General features: G+C 51.0%; 3 protein-coding genes across 3 annotated transcripts; 1 reads left to right on the top strand and 2 right to left on the bottom strand.

Moving 5' to 3' along the window:
• Positions 1–493: 493 nt before the first annotated feature.
• On the bottom strand, positions 494–12113 carry Z520_05042 (uncharacterized protein; the record flags this gene model as incomplete). The annotated part of the gene is made up of 2 exons (XM_016775546.1): positions 494–12000; positions 12071–12113. 2 exons carry the CDS (start codon positions 12111–12113, stop codon positions 494–496), a joined length of 11550 nt encoding a protein of 3849 aa, XP_016633589.1.
• Positions 12114–12978: 865 nt separating this feature from the next.
• Z520_05041 (uncharacterized protein) lies at positions 12979–15457 on the bottom strand (the record flags this gene model as incomplete). The annotated part of the gene is made up of 5 exons (XM_016775545.1): positions 12979–13176; positions 13328–13634; positions 13683–13981; positions 14030–15361; positions 15434–15457. 5 exons carry the CDS (start codon positions 15455–15457, stop codon positions 12979–12981), a joined length of 2160 nt encoding a protein of 719 aa, XP_016633588.1.
• A 1112-nt stretch (positions 15458–16569) lies between these two features.
• Z520_05040 (uncharacterized protein) lies at positions 16570–17337 on the top strand (the record flags this gene model as incomplete). Its single annotated transcript, XM_016775544.1, has 1 exon — positions 16570–17337. The coding sequence occupies one exon, from the start codon at positions 16570–16572 to the stop codon at positions 17335–17337; it is 768 nt and encodes a 255-aa protein (XP_016633587.1).
• Between the last annotated feature and the right edge of the window lie 664 nt (positions 17338–18001).

The raw sequence follows: 18001 nt of genomic DNA, 5'->3' as shown, positions 1-18001 counted from the left end.
AATAAGGCGGCTCTCAGTCCAAAACATGATCATCAAGACGGCGTGATTACGAGTAGCAGTTAGTCTGCCATTGCCCCGACAAATATTATGGATAGTGACCAAGAGACGGTCGAGTCTGAAGTACTCTCTGTTGTGGCTTTTGCTACGAAATAAAAGGAATATACATATACAGACAGGCTTGACGCGTTAATGATCAAGCAGAAAAAAAGGAAGCCACCCATTTACCAGACCATACCGCTTGGGGTCCCTGTTTGCCCTCGACATCTCGTGCCTCGTTGAAAGCGCCATGCTTTGAGTGAGAAACCAACTGATTCCGACAGACCGACAACGCCGCCTTGCCTCGTCAAACCCATCATTGAGATGCACCCCGAGAACTGAACCACAATGCCCAGCCTGAAACGTCCTGCGCCGGCAACTCACAGAAACCCAATCCAAAACCCCATGCTTGATCAGATGAGGACCCCCCTTCCATTGCCATTCATCCCTTGGACATTTAGAGCCAAGGCATCCACAATCCATCCATGCCACTGAGTCTCGTCGGATCGGTCGCCTTGCTAACCAAGTCCACCACATTCTGACACGCGGGGAGGACGCCAGTGACTCCCGTGGGGATGGCGTTCGCTGCTGCTGCAGCTGCCGCGGCGCCGCTTGCACTCCCCTCTCCTCCAGAGGCAGCGCTGCCATTGGTACTGGCGGCGGTGCCTTGTGCTCCCGAAGAAGAGGAAGCAGAAGGAACACCAACACTGCCCTGCGTCTTAGCCAATGTGAGGGCGCGGCGCGTGATGAACTCGACATTCATGGCCACTAGCTCTCTCAGATGTGATCCTTCCATTTTCTGATCACCTCCTCCCTGACCACCACCACCACTTCCGCTACTAGATTGAGGCCGTCCAGCGGCCCAATTGTACATCTCATCCCTGACAAAGATGGCAAGTTGCTGTTCCATTTCGTAGCCGTTGTCGCCCTCGGCAAGGCACCGTGCGATTGCCATCAGGCTTGCTGTGAAGATCCCCTCGACACCCAGAGGTCCCATGAGCGTTTGTAGATTTGGAGTCAACCGGAAGGGCACCTGTTCGGGATTGTAGAACAATGCTCGACTCGAGTTGAGGTTGGGTAATAGGTCGGATGCCCAAATGTCCCCAGTCGCTCGAGCAATGGAGAATTTCATCGGATACCGCGCCGACATGTGCATTATGTATGTCATGAAGGTGGTGGCTGCAAACTGGTAACTGAACTGTCGCCGGAAGAGCCAGAAGTCTTCGAAGGAGGGATAGGTGGCTTGGAAATACTTCAAGGCGATCGTGTTCGGAACCCACCTCTCTTGAATGGTGGTGAAGATTTCAGTTTTCATAATGGCAACCTGTTCAGGTGTTCTGGGATTCGTCTTCTGCTGTTCGGCGATGGTGCGTGATTTCTCGAGGACAAAGAGGATAGGTTCGTCCCGAGACATGGTGTTGGGAGGAAGTTTGCGTACATGGTCTTCATACACAGATTGGAGAGTTACATACGAGGCGTCGTCTTGTACAAGGCGAATGTGCGGTGCTATCGGCACAAAGATGGGCAGGTGGAAGTACAGATTTCTGCGCCGAGACTCCTTCCGCTTTGCCAGTGTCTGGTTGAAGATCCTGAACAGTTGTACAATGCGTTCCTCACGACGGACTTTGCCACCAGTTGGATGCTGGACAGCAAAGGGATGCAGAGAACCGTCATGACCACGAATCGTTAGGCGGCGGTGGCAGATGCTGTTTCCGCTCACAAGTTCGACCGTCGGCATAAAGCGCTCTATGCGGACAAAGTCGGTGTTCTTGTCTTTGTGTTGTTGATACTGTCCGGGGATTTCCACCGAGTCGTCAAACTTGAGGAACTTGAACTCGCTTAGGTGATGACTGTAGGATTCCAGCGGAGCCCACTGCTGCCTATGATCGAGTTTCTGCTCGAACTTGTCACGCCACTTCCTTAATTTGTGGATGTATTCATACATTGTCGGCTTGGTTTGGACGAAGTCGGCCTCGAACGACTTGCGGATGTGGGCTGGAAGAACAGACTGTACGAAGCGGGCGACGTTGGCTTCCGTCTGAGGAGGCAATTTGGCGCCTTCGGCATAAGTCATGGGCGCCCGGCTGATATAGTGTAACCCGTCATTTAACAGTGCGACGATCAATCTATGCGCGTCCTCGTCTGGCGGACATTTGAAATGCTTCGACAGTTGATCGGTCATCGTTTCCATTGAAAGCGCAAGTAGTGGAAAAGCAGTCTTCAAGCCAGCCATGATCTCATCGGTGTAGTCCCACGGCCGCTTGGGCTCTTCAGGTCTCTTGCCAGCTTCAGTACCGTTCGTCTCCGCGGTGTCGGTGCCAGGCTCCTGCTTAGGTTTGGGGGACGAGGATCCATTGGTCTGAGCTTCGCCGTTGGCCGTGCCTGGCCGCGAGCTGGGTTCCTTCTTGTCTTCCTGATTCTTCTGCTGCTTGGCCTTTTGGGCCTCGTATTGTTTTTTCTTGCCCAAGAAATCTTCTCTTGTTGCACGCAGATGATAGAACAGGGCCTGTGGGAACCCTTTGGCAATTTTCACCAGCACTGATTTGGCAAGCCGTGCCTCCTTATGCTCGAGACTGCCGAGTAGTTGCGGTACAAACGTAGTCCAGTACCACACTGGCGTCTCGCCTTTGAAGTCTTCGAACGCCTTTGCAATGTGACCCTCTTCATCATCAAGACTAAGTAGCCACAATACTCGACTGAGCATCTTCCTTGACTTGGCACTTTTGTACAACCCTGCCGCCTCGAGGTAGCAGCTAACGGCGTTACTGGCAGCCTCGATATTGGACGGATTCTCCTTGAACTTGCGATCGGAATACTGGCCCCATTCTGCCCATGCTTTCGGAAGTCGCAGATCGTAGTAAAGAGCTACGCCAAATGCTTCGTTCGCTTCTTCCGCATGTTGAAGTTTGGCCAAAAACATGCCTTTGAGTGTATAGAACTCAGCCTTCTGCTGTGCGCCAAAGTAATTGAGATTAGTGTTGTTGATTACGTCAAGACCGTTATTCAGCTCGGCTTTGTTCTGGTAATGACACTTTGCTTGCTCCCTCAATTTAAGAAAAGCTTCTTGTATCTCAATGTTGGGCAACGTGTAGATTTTGCCAAGTTGGTTGATACATACTTCAGGCATCTGGTGTTTGCGAGCAACGTGAGCAAACTTGTTGATAATCCAGGCCGTTTCGTGATAGCCTCGGAAGGCGTATGAATTGTTGCCAACGTTGTTACCGCCTTGAGGAAGCAGGGGCAAGTACGTGGAATTCACGAGTTGGAAAACATGCTGACGCCAGGTGACGAGGTCTTGCCACGCGTTGATGTCGTCCCAGATGTTTGGGAGCCGGTCTCTCCAAGCTTGCAGGAGGAGCTTGACTTCCTGTGATTTGCTGTCAAGATTGCGCTCGTTGGTGCCCATGAGACTGTCGCAGATAACGCTGGCATCATGGAGCTCGACCAACTGCTGGAAGTTCTGCAGAATGGGGATATGAGCATAGGTTATGCGCTTGGGAAGTTGATGCCATTTGCGGATGGAGAGCTGAATGGCTTCGTCGCAGACATGCTGGAATTCCGCACGCGACATCTGCTTGGAATTGTATCGTAGTAGTGCCATGAACGCTTGGAAGAAGGTTCGCCTTGGTGTCGGGGCGTCAGAGACGGACTTGATCATCGCATCCAGCTGGTTGCGATTTTCTTCGCCAGACCAAGCTTCATAATTCCTCCAGGCTGATTCGAGAAGAAGATCATTAAAGTTCTCGTGCTTCGCGAATTCGCCCAGGATATCCCACTGTTGGAGTTTCTGAGCGCAAATCATCCAGTGATCTTCCCATAAGTAATATTCTCCTTGCGAGAACGGGACAACGCCAGTTCTTGCTTTGACTTGTGCTGACTCCCAGAGCTGTTGGGCTTTATCCCAGATCCCATGCTGCTCGTATGAGAGAGCGGCGTTCGTTTCCATAAACTTGCACCGTCTTCTCCATGCTCCATAGAAGAGGTCATCCTCTTGAAGCCCGGCATAGACTTCCACCAGAGCATCAAGATTGCTTTCACGAACCGATGGAGTGTCAATCAATGGATCAATGGTGGATTCTTCTAGGGAGATAAGCGCAGTGTACCACGCATCATAGGTTCTGCTCAGAAACTTCATGACATGAGGAGGCACCTTGAACCGTGGCTTGGCTCGAACCGCTCCCTCAAGCAAAGCTTGCACCACGTTAGGGCGGAGGTTCAGTTGTCTCTGGTGATATTCTCGGGTGAGGAGGGTGACCATTCCTTTCTCGAGGTCGAGACGCTCGTCCCTGTTCAGGGCAGACCAGCAGAGAGGGAACAGTTTGACCCAGACATCGTATGCAACATTGTCATCAATATGCTGTAATTGAGTAAGTGGATCAAGCAGGTCCCGAACTTTGACCTCATGGATTTCTTGGTTGAAGCGACGTTGCGCGACGACCAGGGCGTCAAGGCTATCTTCGACGATTGCATCATCTTTTCGTTGGTCGGGATTGACAAGGCTGTGGCTGTACAGCTGAGAGACGGGACAAACACGAACATCTTCCGGATGAAGGCGAGCAGGCATTGACATTTCGACGGAGCCCATGATGAGATGTGAGGCTTGCTTCAACCAGAATGAGTCGGCCAGTGTGTCCCAATTCTGCAGCGTCAACACGTAATTGAGACGATAGCTGGCAGTTTTGGACAAGGCACGGTTGAATATGTTCATGAAGCGATTTCGCATCTCCACGTCCTTGGCACGAGTTCCAATCAAGAAAGCGTGCTCCAATCTCACCGTCAGCTCCGTTCGCGTTACCGTTGGGTCCTCGTAGATCTTGATCACGAGTTCAAGGAAGCGCTCCAGGAGATTTTGGTTGGGCCACTTTTCAAAGATGAGCATCTTGTGGAGCACCGCTGTCTTCTCCTTGAGAGTCGGATATGGCTCGGTAGAGTTAAACACCCATTTCTCTACCATGTCCAACACTTTGCTGCACATTTCAACGTTGAAGGATTTCTCAACGAGTGATGCCAGAACACTGAGGAACGGTCGTCGCTGCTCATTGAGTTCTCCCATGCGCGAGGACAGGATATCAATAGTTTTCTTGATGAGATCAACGCCGAGTGCAAATTCGTAAGGATCCATCAATGGTTCACCCAGACGCCAACCTTGGGGAGGTGGCCCAGGCGGGATCACATATGCGTTGATGTGTTCTTTGGCCAGCTTCTGCTGCAACGCTTTCATCGCCCCATTGATATGGTCGTCCACATCAGCCGGTCGGACCAATGAAAGAGTCCATAGGTTATTGATACCGGAGATGTAGTTGCCATTAGACAAGGCTTCACCGACCATGATCTTGGAATACCGAGTGGGAAAGTCTGTAGGTGGGCCGTCCATATCCATTGCGTCGGCATCATCCGCCTTTTGCGCTGGAATGGCCTCGAGAACTCGTCGAACCAACGGAAGCGATTTTTCGTCGTCAGTTACTAAGTGCAGACAGTCCTGAATTTCCGGTTCTTCCATCTTGAGTGGCTTCTCCAACAGTTTTTGGATCTTCTCCATGTGGTCAATAATCCACTCATTTGACTTCGTGCTCAACAGAATTCGCATGACCTGCAGGGCGTTGACCATGTACGTCAGGTGTTTCTCCTCAACCTTGTCCGCAGCTTTTTCGCCGGCCAATATTGGTTCGAGCTGCTTTTCGTACAGACCGACATCAACATCTGCCCACAGATTGGGTGCTAGAAGCTCGCGGAGCAGCTCTACAGCCTTTTTGCACATATCGTTTGACAGAGCCTGCTGCTGAGCCTTCGGCATAGTCTTGGCCTTGAGCTCTGCAGCCGGTACGGGGAAGCGTTCAGGCAAAGAAGTGATGAAGTTCATCATATACTTGACAACAAGCGTACGAAGCTCAAGCGGAATCACGTATTCGCCCTTCTCCTTGGCTGTTGGTGGAGCCGGCTTCTGTTCTCCAGCCGCATCTCTCTTACGTGAAGGAGTCAAGTCAGCTCCAGACTGAGGAGATAATACCGCAGAGACGCGTCGACTTTCCCATTGCTGAATCAGCGAAATCAGGTTCAATGCAAGCTTCTTGTTCTCGTTGGAAGGGTTTGGCGGAGGAGCAAGTTTGTGAAGCATTTGTATCATCGTCGGGATGAAGAGCTCCCTCGACTCGTAGAAGAGGTCAGGTTGGCGCACAATGCAGTTGAAGATGCTCTGAACCTGCTGGAGGTTTCCTGTCTCTTCGTTCAAGATTTTGCGCGGCAATCGAGCCCAAGAAGGAATTCTTTTATCTCCTGGTGTATTAGCACTGGCACCTATTCTCGCAGGCAGTACCGGAGCCAGCACTTCCAGAGCTTGGGTAACCAAAGCTTTGCCTTCATTTTGATGAGCTTTCAATAGCTGATTGTATATCTGCACGACGATCTTCGGAGGTGTGTCGTAGGACCGTATGAAGTAGGATATCAGGACATAAGCTGCGTACTTGTTGATGACGTCCTCCAGTTTGATATGCCCCCAGGAATATTTGATAATGTCTTTTCGATCCTCTGAAACAGCATCTTTGTGATATTTCAGAATGAAAGCAGAAAGCTGCAAGGCTTCCATTCGTGTATGGTCCACACCTGGCTGAGATGAGTCGTCGGTGCCATCAGGAGTCGCAGGTTTCCATAGACGCTCCAAAAACAGGTTGAACAGCTTGCTGTCCGCTAATGGAGCGGCCTTGCTATCCTCTCTCCGGGTGTTTTGCACATCTCTTGCCATGATGGGATTGACCACATTGTGGAACAGGAACGTCTTCACCTTGTGAGATTCAGCCTTCCGAGAGTAAACGTCGAGACACCGCTCGATGATATTGTACCGGCGGCTTGCAGATTCATCAGTAATGATGGAATTAAAAATGTACTTCATCAGCTTTAAGGGGGTCTTTAGTGCCCCTTGCGCAGACGAAGAAAAGAGCTCGATCATGAAGTTGAGATCGTCCGGCGACGATGTCAGGTATTGTGTCAGGATATCCATCACTTGATCTCCAGATTGCTCAGCACGCAGGCGCTGTGAAGGTTGTAGATGATCTTTGCGGAGTTCATCCTCGATTTCTTGGGCAGCGCTCAGAACCCTCAGTCTGAGCTGTTCCTGATCGCGTAGCCAGTCTTTGGCGGATTCGAAGCTGCAGATTGAGTGTACTACGTAAATTCCATTGATTGCCGCAGTGTGGCGCTCTTGTGTCCCCTCGACGTCGAACGCAGCCTTGATAAATGCTTCTGTATCGTTCATGACAGCATCACGAATAGCTGGGCTAGAGTCCGAGCCGAGGATTTGCGCGAAAAAGCGCCCGTACTTCTCCTCTTGTAGGCGCGATTGGAAGAACGACCATGTCTCCTTTGGATATTTGTCAAGATATAGTATGAGTGGTTGACGGAACGGGCTGGCAACTGTGCGCCGTAATTTTCCTTCCAGATCCAAGACGTTATTCACTAGATCCCCCATGAAGCTGGTAGCCGCGGGAGGGAGGAGGTGAAAAATATTGAAAATCGCCGTGACAATCTTCATCTGTGGATTCTGTTCAATCAGCCCAAAGGAGACTTTTTGCAGCAGCTGCTCGTCAGCGATGACTCTCATATGCTCTAGCAGCCGAGCACCAATTTCGACTTTGAAGTAATTGGTCAAGAGGGTCAGTAACCTCGCAAGCCCTTCCAATCCTGCAACAGTGAGTCGCTTCGAGTCTTGTAGATTCATCAAAATAGGCCTCAGTCCATTCTGGAGAAGATCTTTGGGCAGCTTCGATGTCTGGACCAATACTTCCTTCAAACCAGCATTGGCAGCCTCGATGATTTCGGGGGATTTCGAGTAAAGCAGCTTGAAGAAGACGGTAATAATTCGGGCTCGGCTAGAATTCTGTGGTCCGGTCGCAAACTCTGGCAAGCTCATGGCGATAGAGAGAAGCTTTAGACACGAAACACGTAGGTTGACAATCAACTGGGCGTTGTTGTATTCGTCCGGTTTTGGATGGAGGATCTCAGAATCTGCGTCGGCAAGCGCTAATGACTCCATCATAAGTCGGTTGAGCTGATCATTCAACGGGACGAGATCGTGACCCAAACCCAAGCAATATGTAATTGCATCAATGAAGCCGGTTTGCGAAAGGAAGGGAAGGGCTCGAAGTGGCTTGTTGAAGATTGGTGGGAGAAACCTTTCCTTGACTGGGGCGATCAGCTCGTATACCTCCACTCCAACAACCTCCGCCATGACCGAAAAGGCGTGTTGCGCCGTCTCACGTGCGTGCGTATTCATGTGAGACAGTTCGAGACTGAAGGTCACAGAAAGGGCATGAATTGTGCTTCTCTCGTTTGTGAGCATCTCCCGGGTCTGGCCAGCGCAGCATTTCCGGAGAATGAATTCCAGTGTCTCTTGAGCAGTAATGCGAGTGCTTGCCGGAACTTCTTGAGGTGTGTCCTTGATCACGAAGAGCAAAGCTTTGATTATCTCAAGTTGCTTGCTGTTGAGGAAAGGGTTGCCTAGATTGAGCCTCTTGACCAGGATTTGTATTCCCAAAGTAGCGCCAGCCTTGGTGAACCACTCCACCTCACGGCATCTGTGGCAGAATGTCTGAGTCATATGGCTGAAGAAAGGAAGTTTAGCTGCCTTTTCCTCACTACCAAAGATAATGCGAGCCGTATCTACCACGGCAAGCATTGACTCTTCGGCAGCCTCACGGATGACGATATTGTCCGAGGCCAGGCAATCACAGATAACATCGGCTAGGATGCGAGTGCTGAGGTGGACTGCACCTTCGCCGAGATTAACGTCGAATTCCTTGGTTCTTCTGCCGGCATCACATAGAGCCTGGCCGAGTTCCACGATGGTAAAATGGCGGGATATGCTCTGAATAAAAGCTTCGGCTTGTGGTTTCAAATCTGGGATGGTGGTTGCAGTGAAGCACGCCTTGAGGAGTTTCTTCAAGTTCTCTTCTTGCTCCCGGCGTTTTTGCACCGATTTACCGAAGTCGTTCTCGGTCAGCATGTCAGCGTATGTCGTAAAGCGCCGGGCAAGGAGATCATTCGCCTGAAGTCGGAGGAGAGTTGCGAGATCGTCAGGAAGATGATCCTGGCCGATGAGCAATTTCACTTGACTGCTAATATAGTTGAACGACTGCTGCTTGTAATATAGATCCAGGGCCTTCGAATTCGTGTTCTTGGCCGTCTCAGTGAGTTTTCTAATGGCTAGGTCGACGCCAGTATCCAACGGAAATGGTCGATCCCGGCTGGTCTCAACAAGTCGAATGTCAAAGCTAGGCTCGTCGTCGGTGTAGCGCCGATAGGACAGGCGATGCGGATGGTTCAAGAATTTCCTGTTGCGGCCACCAAGTTTACCGAGAATACGCATTGTCGTATGAGAGTGGAAATGCTGGTATGGCTGAGGCTTCAGGTGCTCAAACAAGGCAGTCATCAGATCATCCATGATTGGAGCCATAATTGGATCTAGGTAATCCGCCGTGAGATTGTCAACGCAGAGCTCGAGCGTTCTGAGCCCTTGCCCAACAAGATCGGGGCCTGCTCGAAGAGCCACAACCAAAGGCCGCATCAAATGATTGAGATGCGGTAACAAGTGGCTGAGTCTCGCCGGCACGGTTAACGTCAACTCAACGTATAAGTCCCGGTCATGAGGATCTCTAGCCCCTTGGAGAAGATGGTTGAAGGTTTCCAGCAGCATTTCGAGCAGCGGAAGGATTTCCTTGTAAAGAAGTTCGAACCGCCCTCCGCCAATACTTCGAAACAGGGATCGAAGAAGAATGAAGTAATGGATAGGTTTCTCCGCCGTAACCGACAGCTGCACGCATTGTGTGATGATCTTCGTGATATGCGGGAGAAGAACCTGCTCATTGTGTGCGGAGAAAAGCGTGACCGCCATGAATGACAGTTTGAACATCCTCAACAATATCGAAGACAGGACAATGTCTGACGATCCAACCTCGGGTAACTTGTTCATGAGGTATTGCAGGACCATTCCTGCAAATGCGGGTGACGTGGCTTCGCTGGCAAGGAAGAATTGAGGCAGGTGTAGCAAGGCTGTATGTTCAGACATCAACTCGTGGAGGTAAGGAATCTCAGCTTGGAAGACTTCATGGAACGTGGCTGGATCGATGCAATGAAATACCGTCCCAAAGCTCTCCAACAATTCCTTTTCTTCTTTGGTCATTTGTGCCATGGAGTGACTTGCCATGAAGTCTACCGGAGAGGAATATTGTGTATCTGGTACTGGCGCTTCTGCACTGTAGTAGCGGAAAACCCGTGCGCCTTCGTGGAAAAGTTTGGTGACCACACGTGTCTCTTCAGCGTTGTACCCAAAGGAGACTTCGTTCCAGTTGATTGGAATGCTGGCTTGGTCTACATTAAGTCCCGGAGGATTGCATGTTTTCAGTTGGTAGAACATATTCTTGAGCCCATTGACGAGGTTCTTGAAGAGGAATTTGTTGTCGTTGACAGGGTCAGCGCCTCGCTCCCGCGGATTTGACGTCTTGATAGGAGTGGCATTGAAAATGTCCACTTCGTCCCAGTCCGGAACCTCGTCTTTGTCATCCATGTACGTCTCCACCAGATGCTCCTTTGACTTGTCTCCGTATTGGCGGCTCAGCTTCACAGCGTTCTCATACTGATAATTCATTGCGGCAAATTTGTCGCCGATTGCATCGAGAATCATGATCAAGAAGTATCTGGCGTCTTCCTTATTTTCCAGCTTGGTGATGCTTTCGGCCATGTTGAGCAGCAATTTTGCACTCATTGTCTGAAAACTTGTACCAGGAAAATTGTCGTGAAGATTCTTGGTGTACACTTCGATTGTCCGGCGTATCTGATTGCGGTCTAAGGAGTCCCGCACATGATGTATGAGATCTGCGAGCATACTGTATGCCAATGGACGCATACTCTCATAGACGGTCAGGCCTTCACCAATGAGGACCTGCTCGTTCAACAATTCGTCGATTTTGTTCAGAAAGATTTTGCGATAGTTGAAATTGATGATGTGCCGTATCGCAACCAGCAGTTCTTTGCGAGCGCCCGACTTCTCTCTTGGACAGTCTTTTAATAACCTCACGACCACACCCGGCAGAGTTGGCAAGAAGTCGGTCAGCTGATTTGCGTACACCCGGAGAAGGTACGCCAGGAAACTCATGGTCTTGACCTGAGCGGTGATGAAGTCGCCGAAGGCGGCTCGGTTTTTGATTTCTTTGCTGACACCAGTGAATATGGTCTTGTTCGCCGCCGCCTCGGCGTGTGCCTTTTCTTGTGCTTTGGCCTGTAGCAGGAGAATGCCCTTGATGGAAGGCACAAATTTCTTGACGTTGGCAGCAACTGAGCTCCGATGCGCTTGGAATATCGAAACGACAATGATGGGACATTCCGACAGAACCTTGAAGGATTGCATACCCTTTGCCAGGGGCACGTGTTCCTTCTTTTCCATCCCCGGATCCGACACGGTCGTCGCGGGGGAGCCCGGGCGCGGGGACTGGAAGGTCTGGCTTTGGGGGTTGGACGTCGAAGATGGTGCTTGGTGATGGGGCACAGGTGAGTCGAAGGTGTCGCGGACCACCTGTTCCATTAACTCGAACATCTCTTGAATGAGGTCAAGGAAAGGTTGGACCTTTGAAGCAGTGGCATTTGGTTGATGTCGCTCGAGATCCATTATCGTCTTCAGACATAGCACAGCATTATCTTCATTTTCTACCCTCACAAGCTCCATCAGCGTTTCTACCATGTCCAGCGCAAAGGGTTCGACCTCACGCAGCTGATGTGGCAGTCTGTGCAGAATCTCGAGAATCTGGTTCCGCAGGATATGTTCGAAAGAGGTCGGGTGAAAGTCTGGTTTCCCCTCCAGAATCTTCTTGAAGACAGGCCATAACTTGGTCAAGAATTTGGTATAAACGCTAGAGGGGGTGCATAGAGATTCAACCGAGTCGCGGAGTTCCGTGGCCACGTTCGATTTTGTCCGCACATCTACAGCGATACCACAGTCAGTTCATATACCGAGGAAGCTGCCTGCGCGACTTGCCAATCTTTGGGTCACTGAGCCTCGCGGCATAGACATCAATCTTCTGTGATGCATCCATGGCGTCGTCGTTCCTAGTCCACCTCCCAACTACGCCCGGAAGCGGGAAGGTTGGCTAGGCGCGAAGGGAGGGTGTATCGCAATGCTCGAGCGCCCACATCAGGGTTCAATTCTGCGAAGGCCCATTTGCAGGTCCACGAATTTGACTCGGAGCGCAGGAGTAAAACAGTCGCAACGGCAGGTCTGCAACGAAACTAACTGGTCACTAGATGAAGAGGTGAAGACGAAATTAAGTACGCTCCCTGCAACAATACCAAACAAGAATGTAAAGAGAAGAAATGGGTGTAGGCAAGATGCCTTATTGACCGTGGAGTGCCTCCTCCGACCAAATTTGTATGGAGACTGCGGAGAATCAAGGCGCGAGGTAGAAAAGTGAATGCGAGGGGGGAACGATGCTTGCCTCGAGCGTGCAGCGCACGTGATGATGCTAGTCCCGGATAAGATAGTGGAGATGGGCGGAAGCCAATCATACTCGGTCTCGTGATGGAGCCTGTGAGTCCTCAATGCGGAGCTTGGCGTGGCCTCGCCGGTGCCTCATGACGAACCGCCAGAGGCCTGCCAGGTGGGAAGTGAAGTGAAGGCATTTCTTTACGATTCGGACAGTGTCTTGCTCGCCCTCCCTCTTTCCACCATAGGCGCTTTGTCCGCCCGCATTCCTCGTATCTTCATTTCAGAGGCTGAACATGTCCATTAGGCCTCATAGTACTCTATCACCCACAGGTCATCGCCAAAACCCAATGCAAAATTTACGGTGTTGACCGGGTATCTGAAACCTTCGCAAGCTGAGCCTCAGCTCGAAGTAAACCAAAACTTGAATCAAGGCCGGCCGCTTGCTGACGATTCACAAGGAACCTTGGTTCACTTAGTCATAGCTCGCTGCCACCACCGACAGCCCAATATTTGCTCGGGTCAATGCTGCGACATACCGCCTCCGTGGCGTTGAACATGAGGCATTTGTACTGTCCGGTGAAATTCAAGGGATCCTCCAGAATGGGTGCGATGTCTTCTCGATTTGCCATCCAAGCTGCTGTTCGACCGGCGAGATCTCGTCTGACCATGCGAATCTGCGCGCCGCCTCTGGAGGTTCCAAAGCCATGTCAGAAATAGCCATCAACGTCACTATAATGATGAGAGAATGTCTTAGCAAAGATGGAAATGACAAAGCGATGAAGAGGGCATTGCTGAAATGCGCAGTGCAGAGCGAATACGGCTTACCGATGATGGTTTGCTTGACGACGACTCATCATGCAGTTTGAGAGCATCTAGTCTCTCTTGGTTGTCCTGCGCAGCATCCGTCTCTGGCACTTCCTGGATACTAGGGGTCGTCGGTGGTTTTGCCGCTCCGGCGGCCTTCATGCGATCGGCCTGCTCAGTGAGCTTCGCCCACTTCGCTTCGCGTGCTTTTTCCCGTTGAGCGGCAGTGCTCTGCATTTCGTTGTAATCGTGCGAACACTCGTCGAAAAGCTGAGGGTTGATCTCCATGAAAAGTTTCATTGCGTTGTAAACCATGCCGTGTATTGTGCTGGCAACTGATCAGCAGGAGGTTGCAATCAAAAGCAACCATACGTACCGGTTCCAGTGTCCTTTGGAATTTTCGTACAACGGAGCAAACATGATCGGAAGGATGGTTTCGACGTTGTCACTGACGAGGTTGCAGAAGTATTCGTTATTCCAGAAGTACAATGCACGCTCGGCCACTTGGAAATGAGGACTCGCTACAGATTTGGCCAGTTGGTTGAAGAGAGGCTCTTGGACTTTAGCAAATTCTTGCGGATCCATAACCTCGAAAATATCCTCGACTTCGTTCAGGAACATGACTTCTTTAGTGCTGTTGACTTTCGGCCAATAGCGGAGGAGACCAAGCACCACCTGCAACACCATCAGCATACTAAGCGCGACATATGGGTGATGACCTACTTCTTCCGTCAACGCCGCGTCTTTCTCCAAGAATTGCACGATACAATATGCCAATTGGGGATGATACATGCTCAAACTCTTGACTTTGTGCAGGGGAATAAGAACCCTGGTCAAGAAGAGTTTATGCTCTTCTTTCAGCGGAAGAGCAAAGCCGTTGATGATCGAACCAAGAATCTCGAGAAGTTCGGCTATGCCGTTGAACCTCTCCGTCTCGTACGTAAACTGGAAAAAGACATTGTTGATCGACCTTCGAATGTAGGACCGAAGATTCAGGAATTTGCCGTAGATGCGGTGAAGTGTGGTCTTGAGGAAATCTCTTTCTCTAGGGTCTTCTGAGTCGAACAGCTCCAGCAACTGGAGGACGAAATGATGGTCAATGTAAGCTTTGGCAATGTTTGTGTTGAAGTCTTGGCTTTCGATGAAACGTAAAAAGAACTCGTAGACCACTTGGATGTGAGGCCAAGCCACTTCAAGGACTGGTTCATCTTCTTCGGGATCAAATGCTTCACCCTGCGGATTGACAGGAGGGGGAACGGGGCGGAAAAGGTTCTTGCTAAACATTTCGACAACTTTCGGATACATCGGCTCGGTTATCACCGATCGGTTATTGGCAACATAATCCAGAAGTTCGTGGAGGGCAAGTCTCTTGATTTCTTTTGATTTCATGTCGGCGGTCTGGTCATTGAAGTCGAAGATAATATTGCATTGATCGATCTTTTGCATGAATAACTCTTGTCTTCGATTGGGAGGGACTTCGTGGAAGCCCGGCAATTTCTCCAGATCACGAGCTCTTTGGTCTGATACATCAAATCTCGACGAGTGCTGTCTCTTGGGCGTTCGGACACCCTCGGGCACATCCTTCGGGGTAGATTGCAGTCGATCGAAAAGGAGGGATTTCTGGCCGGCCTTGGGAGGTGCAAGGTCGCCAGGCATTGTTTCAGTCGCGCCAGGTCCCGGAATGTGAGGAGCACTTGGGCTTATGATCACGCTTGGAGCAATGTGATGACGAGCTGTGGCTGTTCCAGGTCCGCCTGATCCATGAGCGGAGCCTTGCGACATGTAATGAGAAGCCAGCGAGCCCGATCCTGCAGCAGCGCCAGTATGATGTTGAGTGGTTCCGTGATTGGCGTTGGCGCCCTCATGATTTCCGCCCTTGTTTCGTAGTTCGTTCAGATTCGTCGATGAGGAGGTCGGGGTTGCGGTGTTGGAGCTATTGGGAGATCTCGAATCACCACCAGCGAGCGTAGTGGATGAGGACAGCGGAGACGCGGTGCCTGAATTACTCGCGTCTTTCTTCTTGGAAGACTTGTTGCCGTCCTTTGCCCTCGACAACTGCTCATGCTAGAATATCAGTGAGTGGGAGCGTTGGAATGGAAGGGCACAAGACACGGGTCGGAGACTTACCACTCTCTGTCTGAAACCTTTCATTTTGGCCCGTCTTCAATATCGCAACGCTTCCACGCACCAGTGACAATGAGGACGATTGTGGTAATTGATGCGACGCCTTCTCGATTCCAGGAAGCCACGAGGCTGTTATGTGCGTTGCATCCGAGTGACAACCACCAGATCTGCTCCTCGGTAGGAGGCGACGGGTAGGGGTCTCAGGGAAGGCCAGATTAATTCAACAGGATGCAGCAATACCGGCAAGTTCCTTCTCTTCTACCAATCGCTCATTCTTAGGAGCAGCCCTGGCACAGAGGAGGAACGACAGCACGGTTGGCCGGTGTGGAGAGTGATAGAGGGTAGCTGAGGAGGGTTCGGTCGAGAGACGGCAAGGACCTGAGAAGAGCGCGGTGGAGAAGGATTGAAAGAATCGTTCTATGATCAAAAGCGTCGGATTCGAAGGTGGCTTAATGATCTAAGTGCATTGAGAAGGGCATCCATTGAAGAGCAGTCAAGATGACGAATTGTCGAGTAGTCGTGCGCAGCTCAAGGCCAAATTACAAGTCAAAGTGTAGTCGCAGTCGCAGGTTGGCGGGGACGGTGCAGTTGTTTCGGTGTCAGTACGCGGCCGGGTCGAGGGTGCAATTTGGTAAGGCCAACCTGACCCAGTGATGCCAGTGGGCGTCAACTTGAAGGGGACCTATTGGCCTGGGCCGCTGGGCTTAGCCACCTCCAAGGGGCCGGGGCACTTGGGAGTGTGTTCGGTAGAGTTGCCTGGAGTGGATTGCTAGCTACCTGGCCTTGCTGGTACCCTGAGGTGTCTGCTAAGTGGGAATAGTCGCATATTAATCCTCTTCGCTAAAGAATAGAAGAACCTGTTTTATCACCTCCGTCACGGGATCCAAGAGATCACCTCCCTCCAAGTCACCAGGATCTTATCACCCGAGGCTTGAGATCAATCTAGCATCAGGACGGCAGTCCCTCCCTGGACTTAATCACCCAAGTTGTCCTTCCCCGCGTCAAACAAGGTGAGAGGCCTGTCCGCTGGACGAATAAGGTTGTGCGAGATGACAGTCGGAGTCGGGCCTGACTAAGTACAAGCTACTTATCGTCCATCAATCACCTCACCTATCAAGCTGCTCGTCCCAGCATCCAGAATGCCAGGTCTCCCAAGCGGTGGACAGGTTGCGCCGTCGTTCCAGGTCCCAGATATCCCTGTCCTATCTATCGAACACCCATGCATCGTTCAGAATGTGGAGAAGGCCATTGGTATGCTCGGAGGGCCTGCGGAGCTCGTGCAGAGTCTTGAGCCTGGATCGGATAAGCCGCTAGGTCTCAAGTTTCAGCCTGATGACCCAAGCACCCGCGCAGTGCTTTCTTACAACAAGCCGACCAACAATCTGCTGCTTAAAGTGACGGTTCCCAAGCGAACGGGCAGGAAAAGGAAGCGAGGCTCTGATGAGCAGTTCCTCGAACAACCTACAGAATCACACCCCCGGAGAGACGTCAAATACTTCCTTCGCTCACTGACGGACAATCGCGACCGCTGCCAGATTGAGGTTGTGGGTCCGATTGGCTCTACACACGTATGGCGAACCATGCCAGATTTCAATTTCTCGACTAAGGGATCTTCATTTTTGAATGAGATCCAGTCCAAAATTCTCCCTCAGCGGTACCCGTTGCTCAAGCAATGGTCCTTCCCTCGATCCTCTTTCGAAGCAGACACAGAGGGCGTCCCTCCTTCGGTTCTGGCGACGCAAAACCTGCCCGGAAATTTCACATATCGTCAGACTTCTGCCGCGAAGGCCATCGTCGAAGCAACCACCACAGACCGAGCCGTGGATGATACAGGTGCATCTGTGCAACTGTCCGCAAGTCAAGACCAACAACACGGTCAGGGGGTGTCGAATGAGCAAACCATCTGAGTCTTTGAGTTCCCAACAACTACGGCGAAATCCAGCATAGGCCGCGTTGGATTCACACACAAGGGCATTGAGAGAACAAACCAATTTACCTGCGGGAGCTTGAGTCAGTAACTTCGCGAAGTACTGGTGCCTAACTCTGGAGCTTATTGTCCCTGTATACTTGTCATCTTTTGCAGGATCTATATTGCTCGGCCGCCACCCTCCCTGGCCCATTGCTCCAGCCACCTTTTTCAAAGTATTCTGCTTTGGCCCGAATATTCGCTACAGCCATCATACTTGGATAATCGAAGTCATTTCCTCCACTTCGACGGCCCACGGATTGTGCAAGATGGCCACGGTGCGGTGGGATTGCAGGTGAATAGCCAGAAGTGCTTTCTCTCCATCTCGTATGTCACTCCATTTAACAGCTCATAAATGAGAGTCTGAATACCAAAACATGGTACGCAGAGGTAAGTACCAGTTGTTCTATCGGAAAGCCCTTTCCTTCTGTCCACTGTGCTCTTGTACACGCCTTCAACCAGCTGACCTCTGACTTGATAGTATATTTTTGTCGAGAACCTCGGATAAAAAGGCCTCAGCAAGGAGACTCTGCGATAGTTGACCGCCGAGCCATTTGAAGGAATGTTTACAAGCATCAGGCTCATCAGACATAAAATGCCCGGAT

This window comes from Fonsecaea multimorphosa (assembly GCF_000836435.1).
Source record: "Fonsecaea multimorphosa CBS 102226 unplaced genomic scaffold supercont1.8, whole genome shotgun sequence".
Taxonomy (NCBI): domain Eukaryota; kingdom Fungi; phylum Ascomycota; class Eurotiomycetes; order Chaetothyriales; family Herpotrichiellaceae; genus Fonsecaea; species Fonsecaea multimorphosa.
Note: the sequence above shows the minus strand (reverse complement) of the source record. Positions and strands in the feature narration are given on the sequence as shown.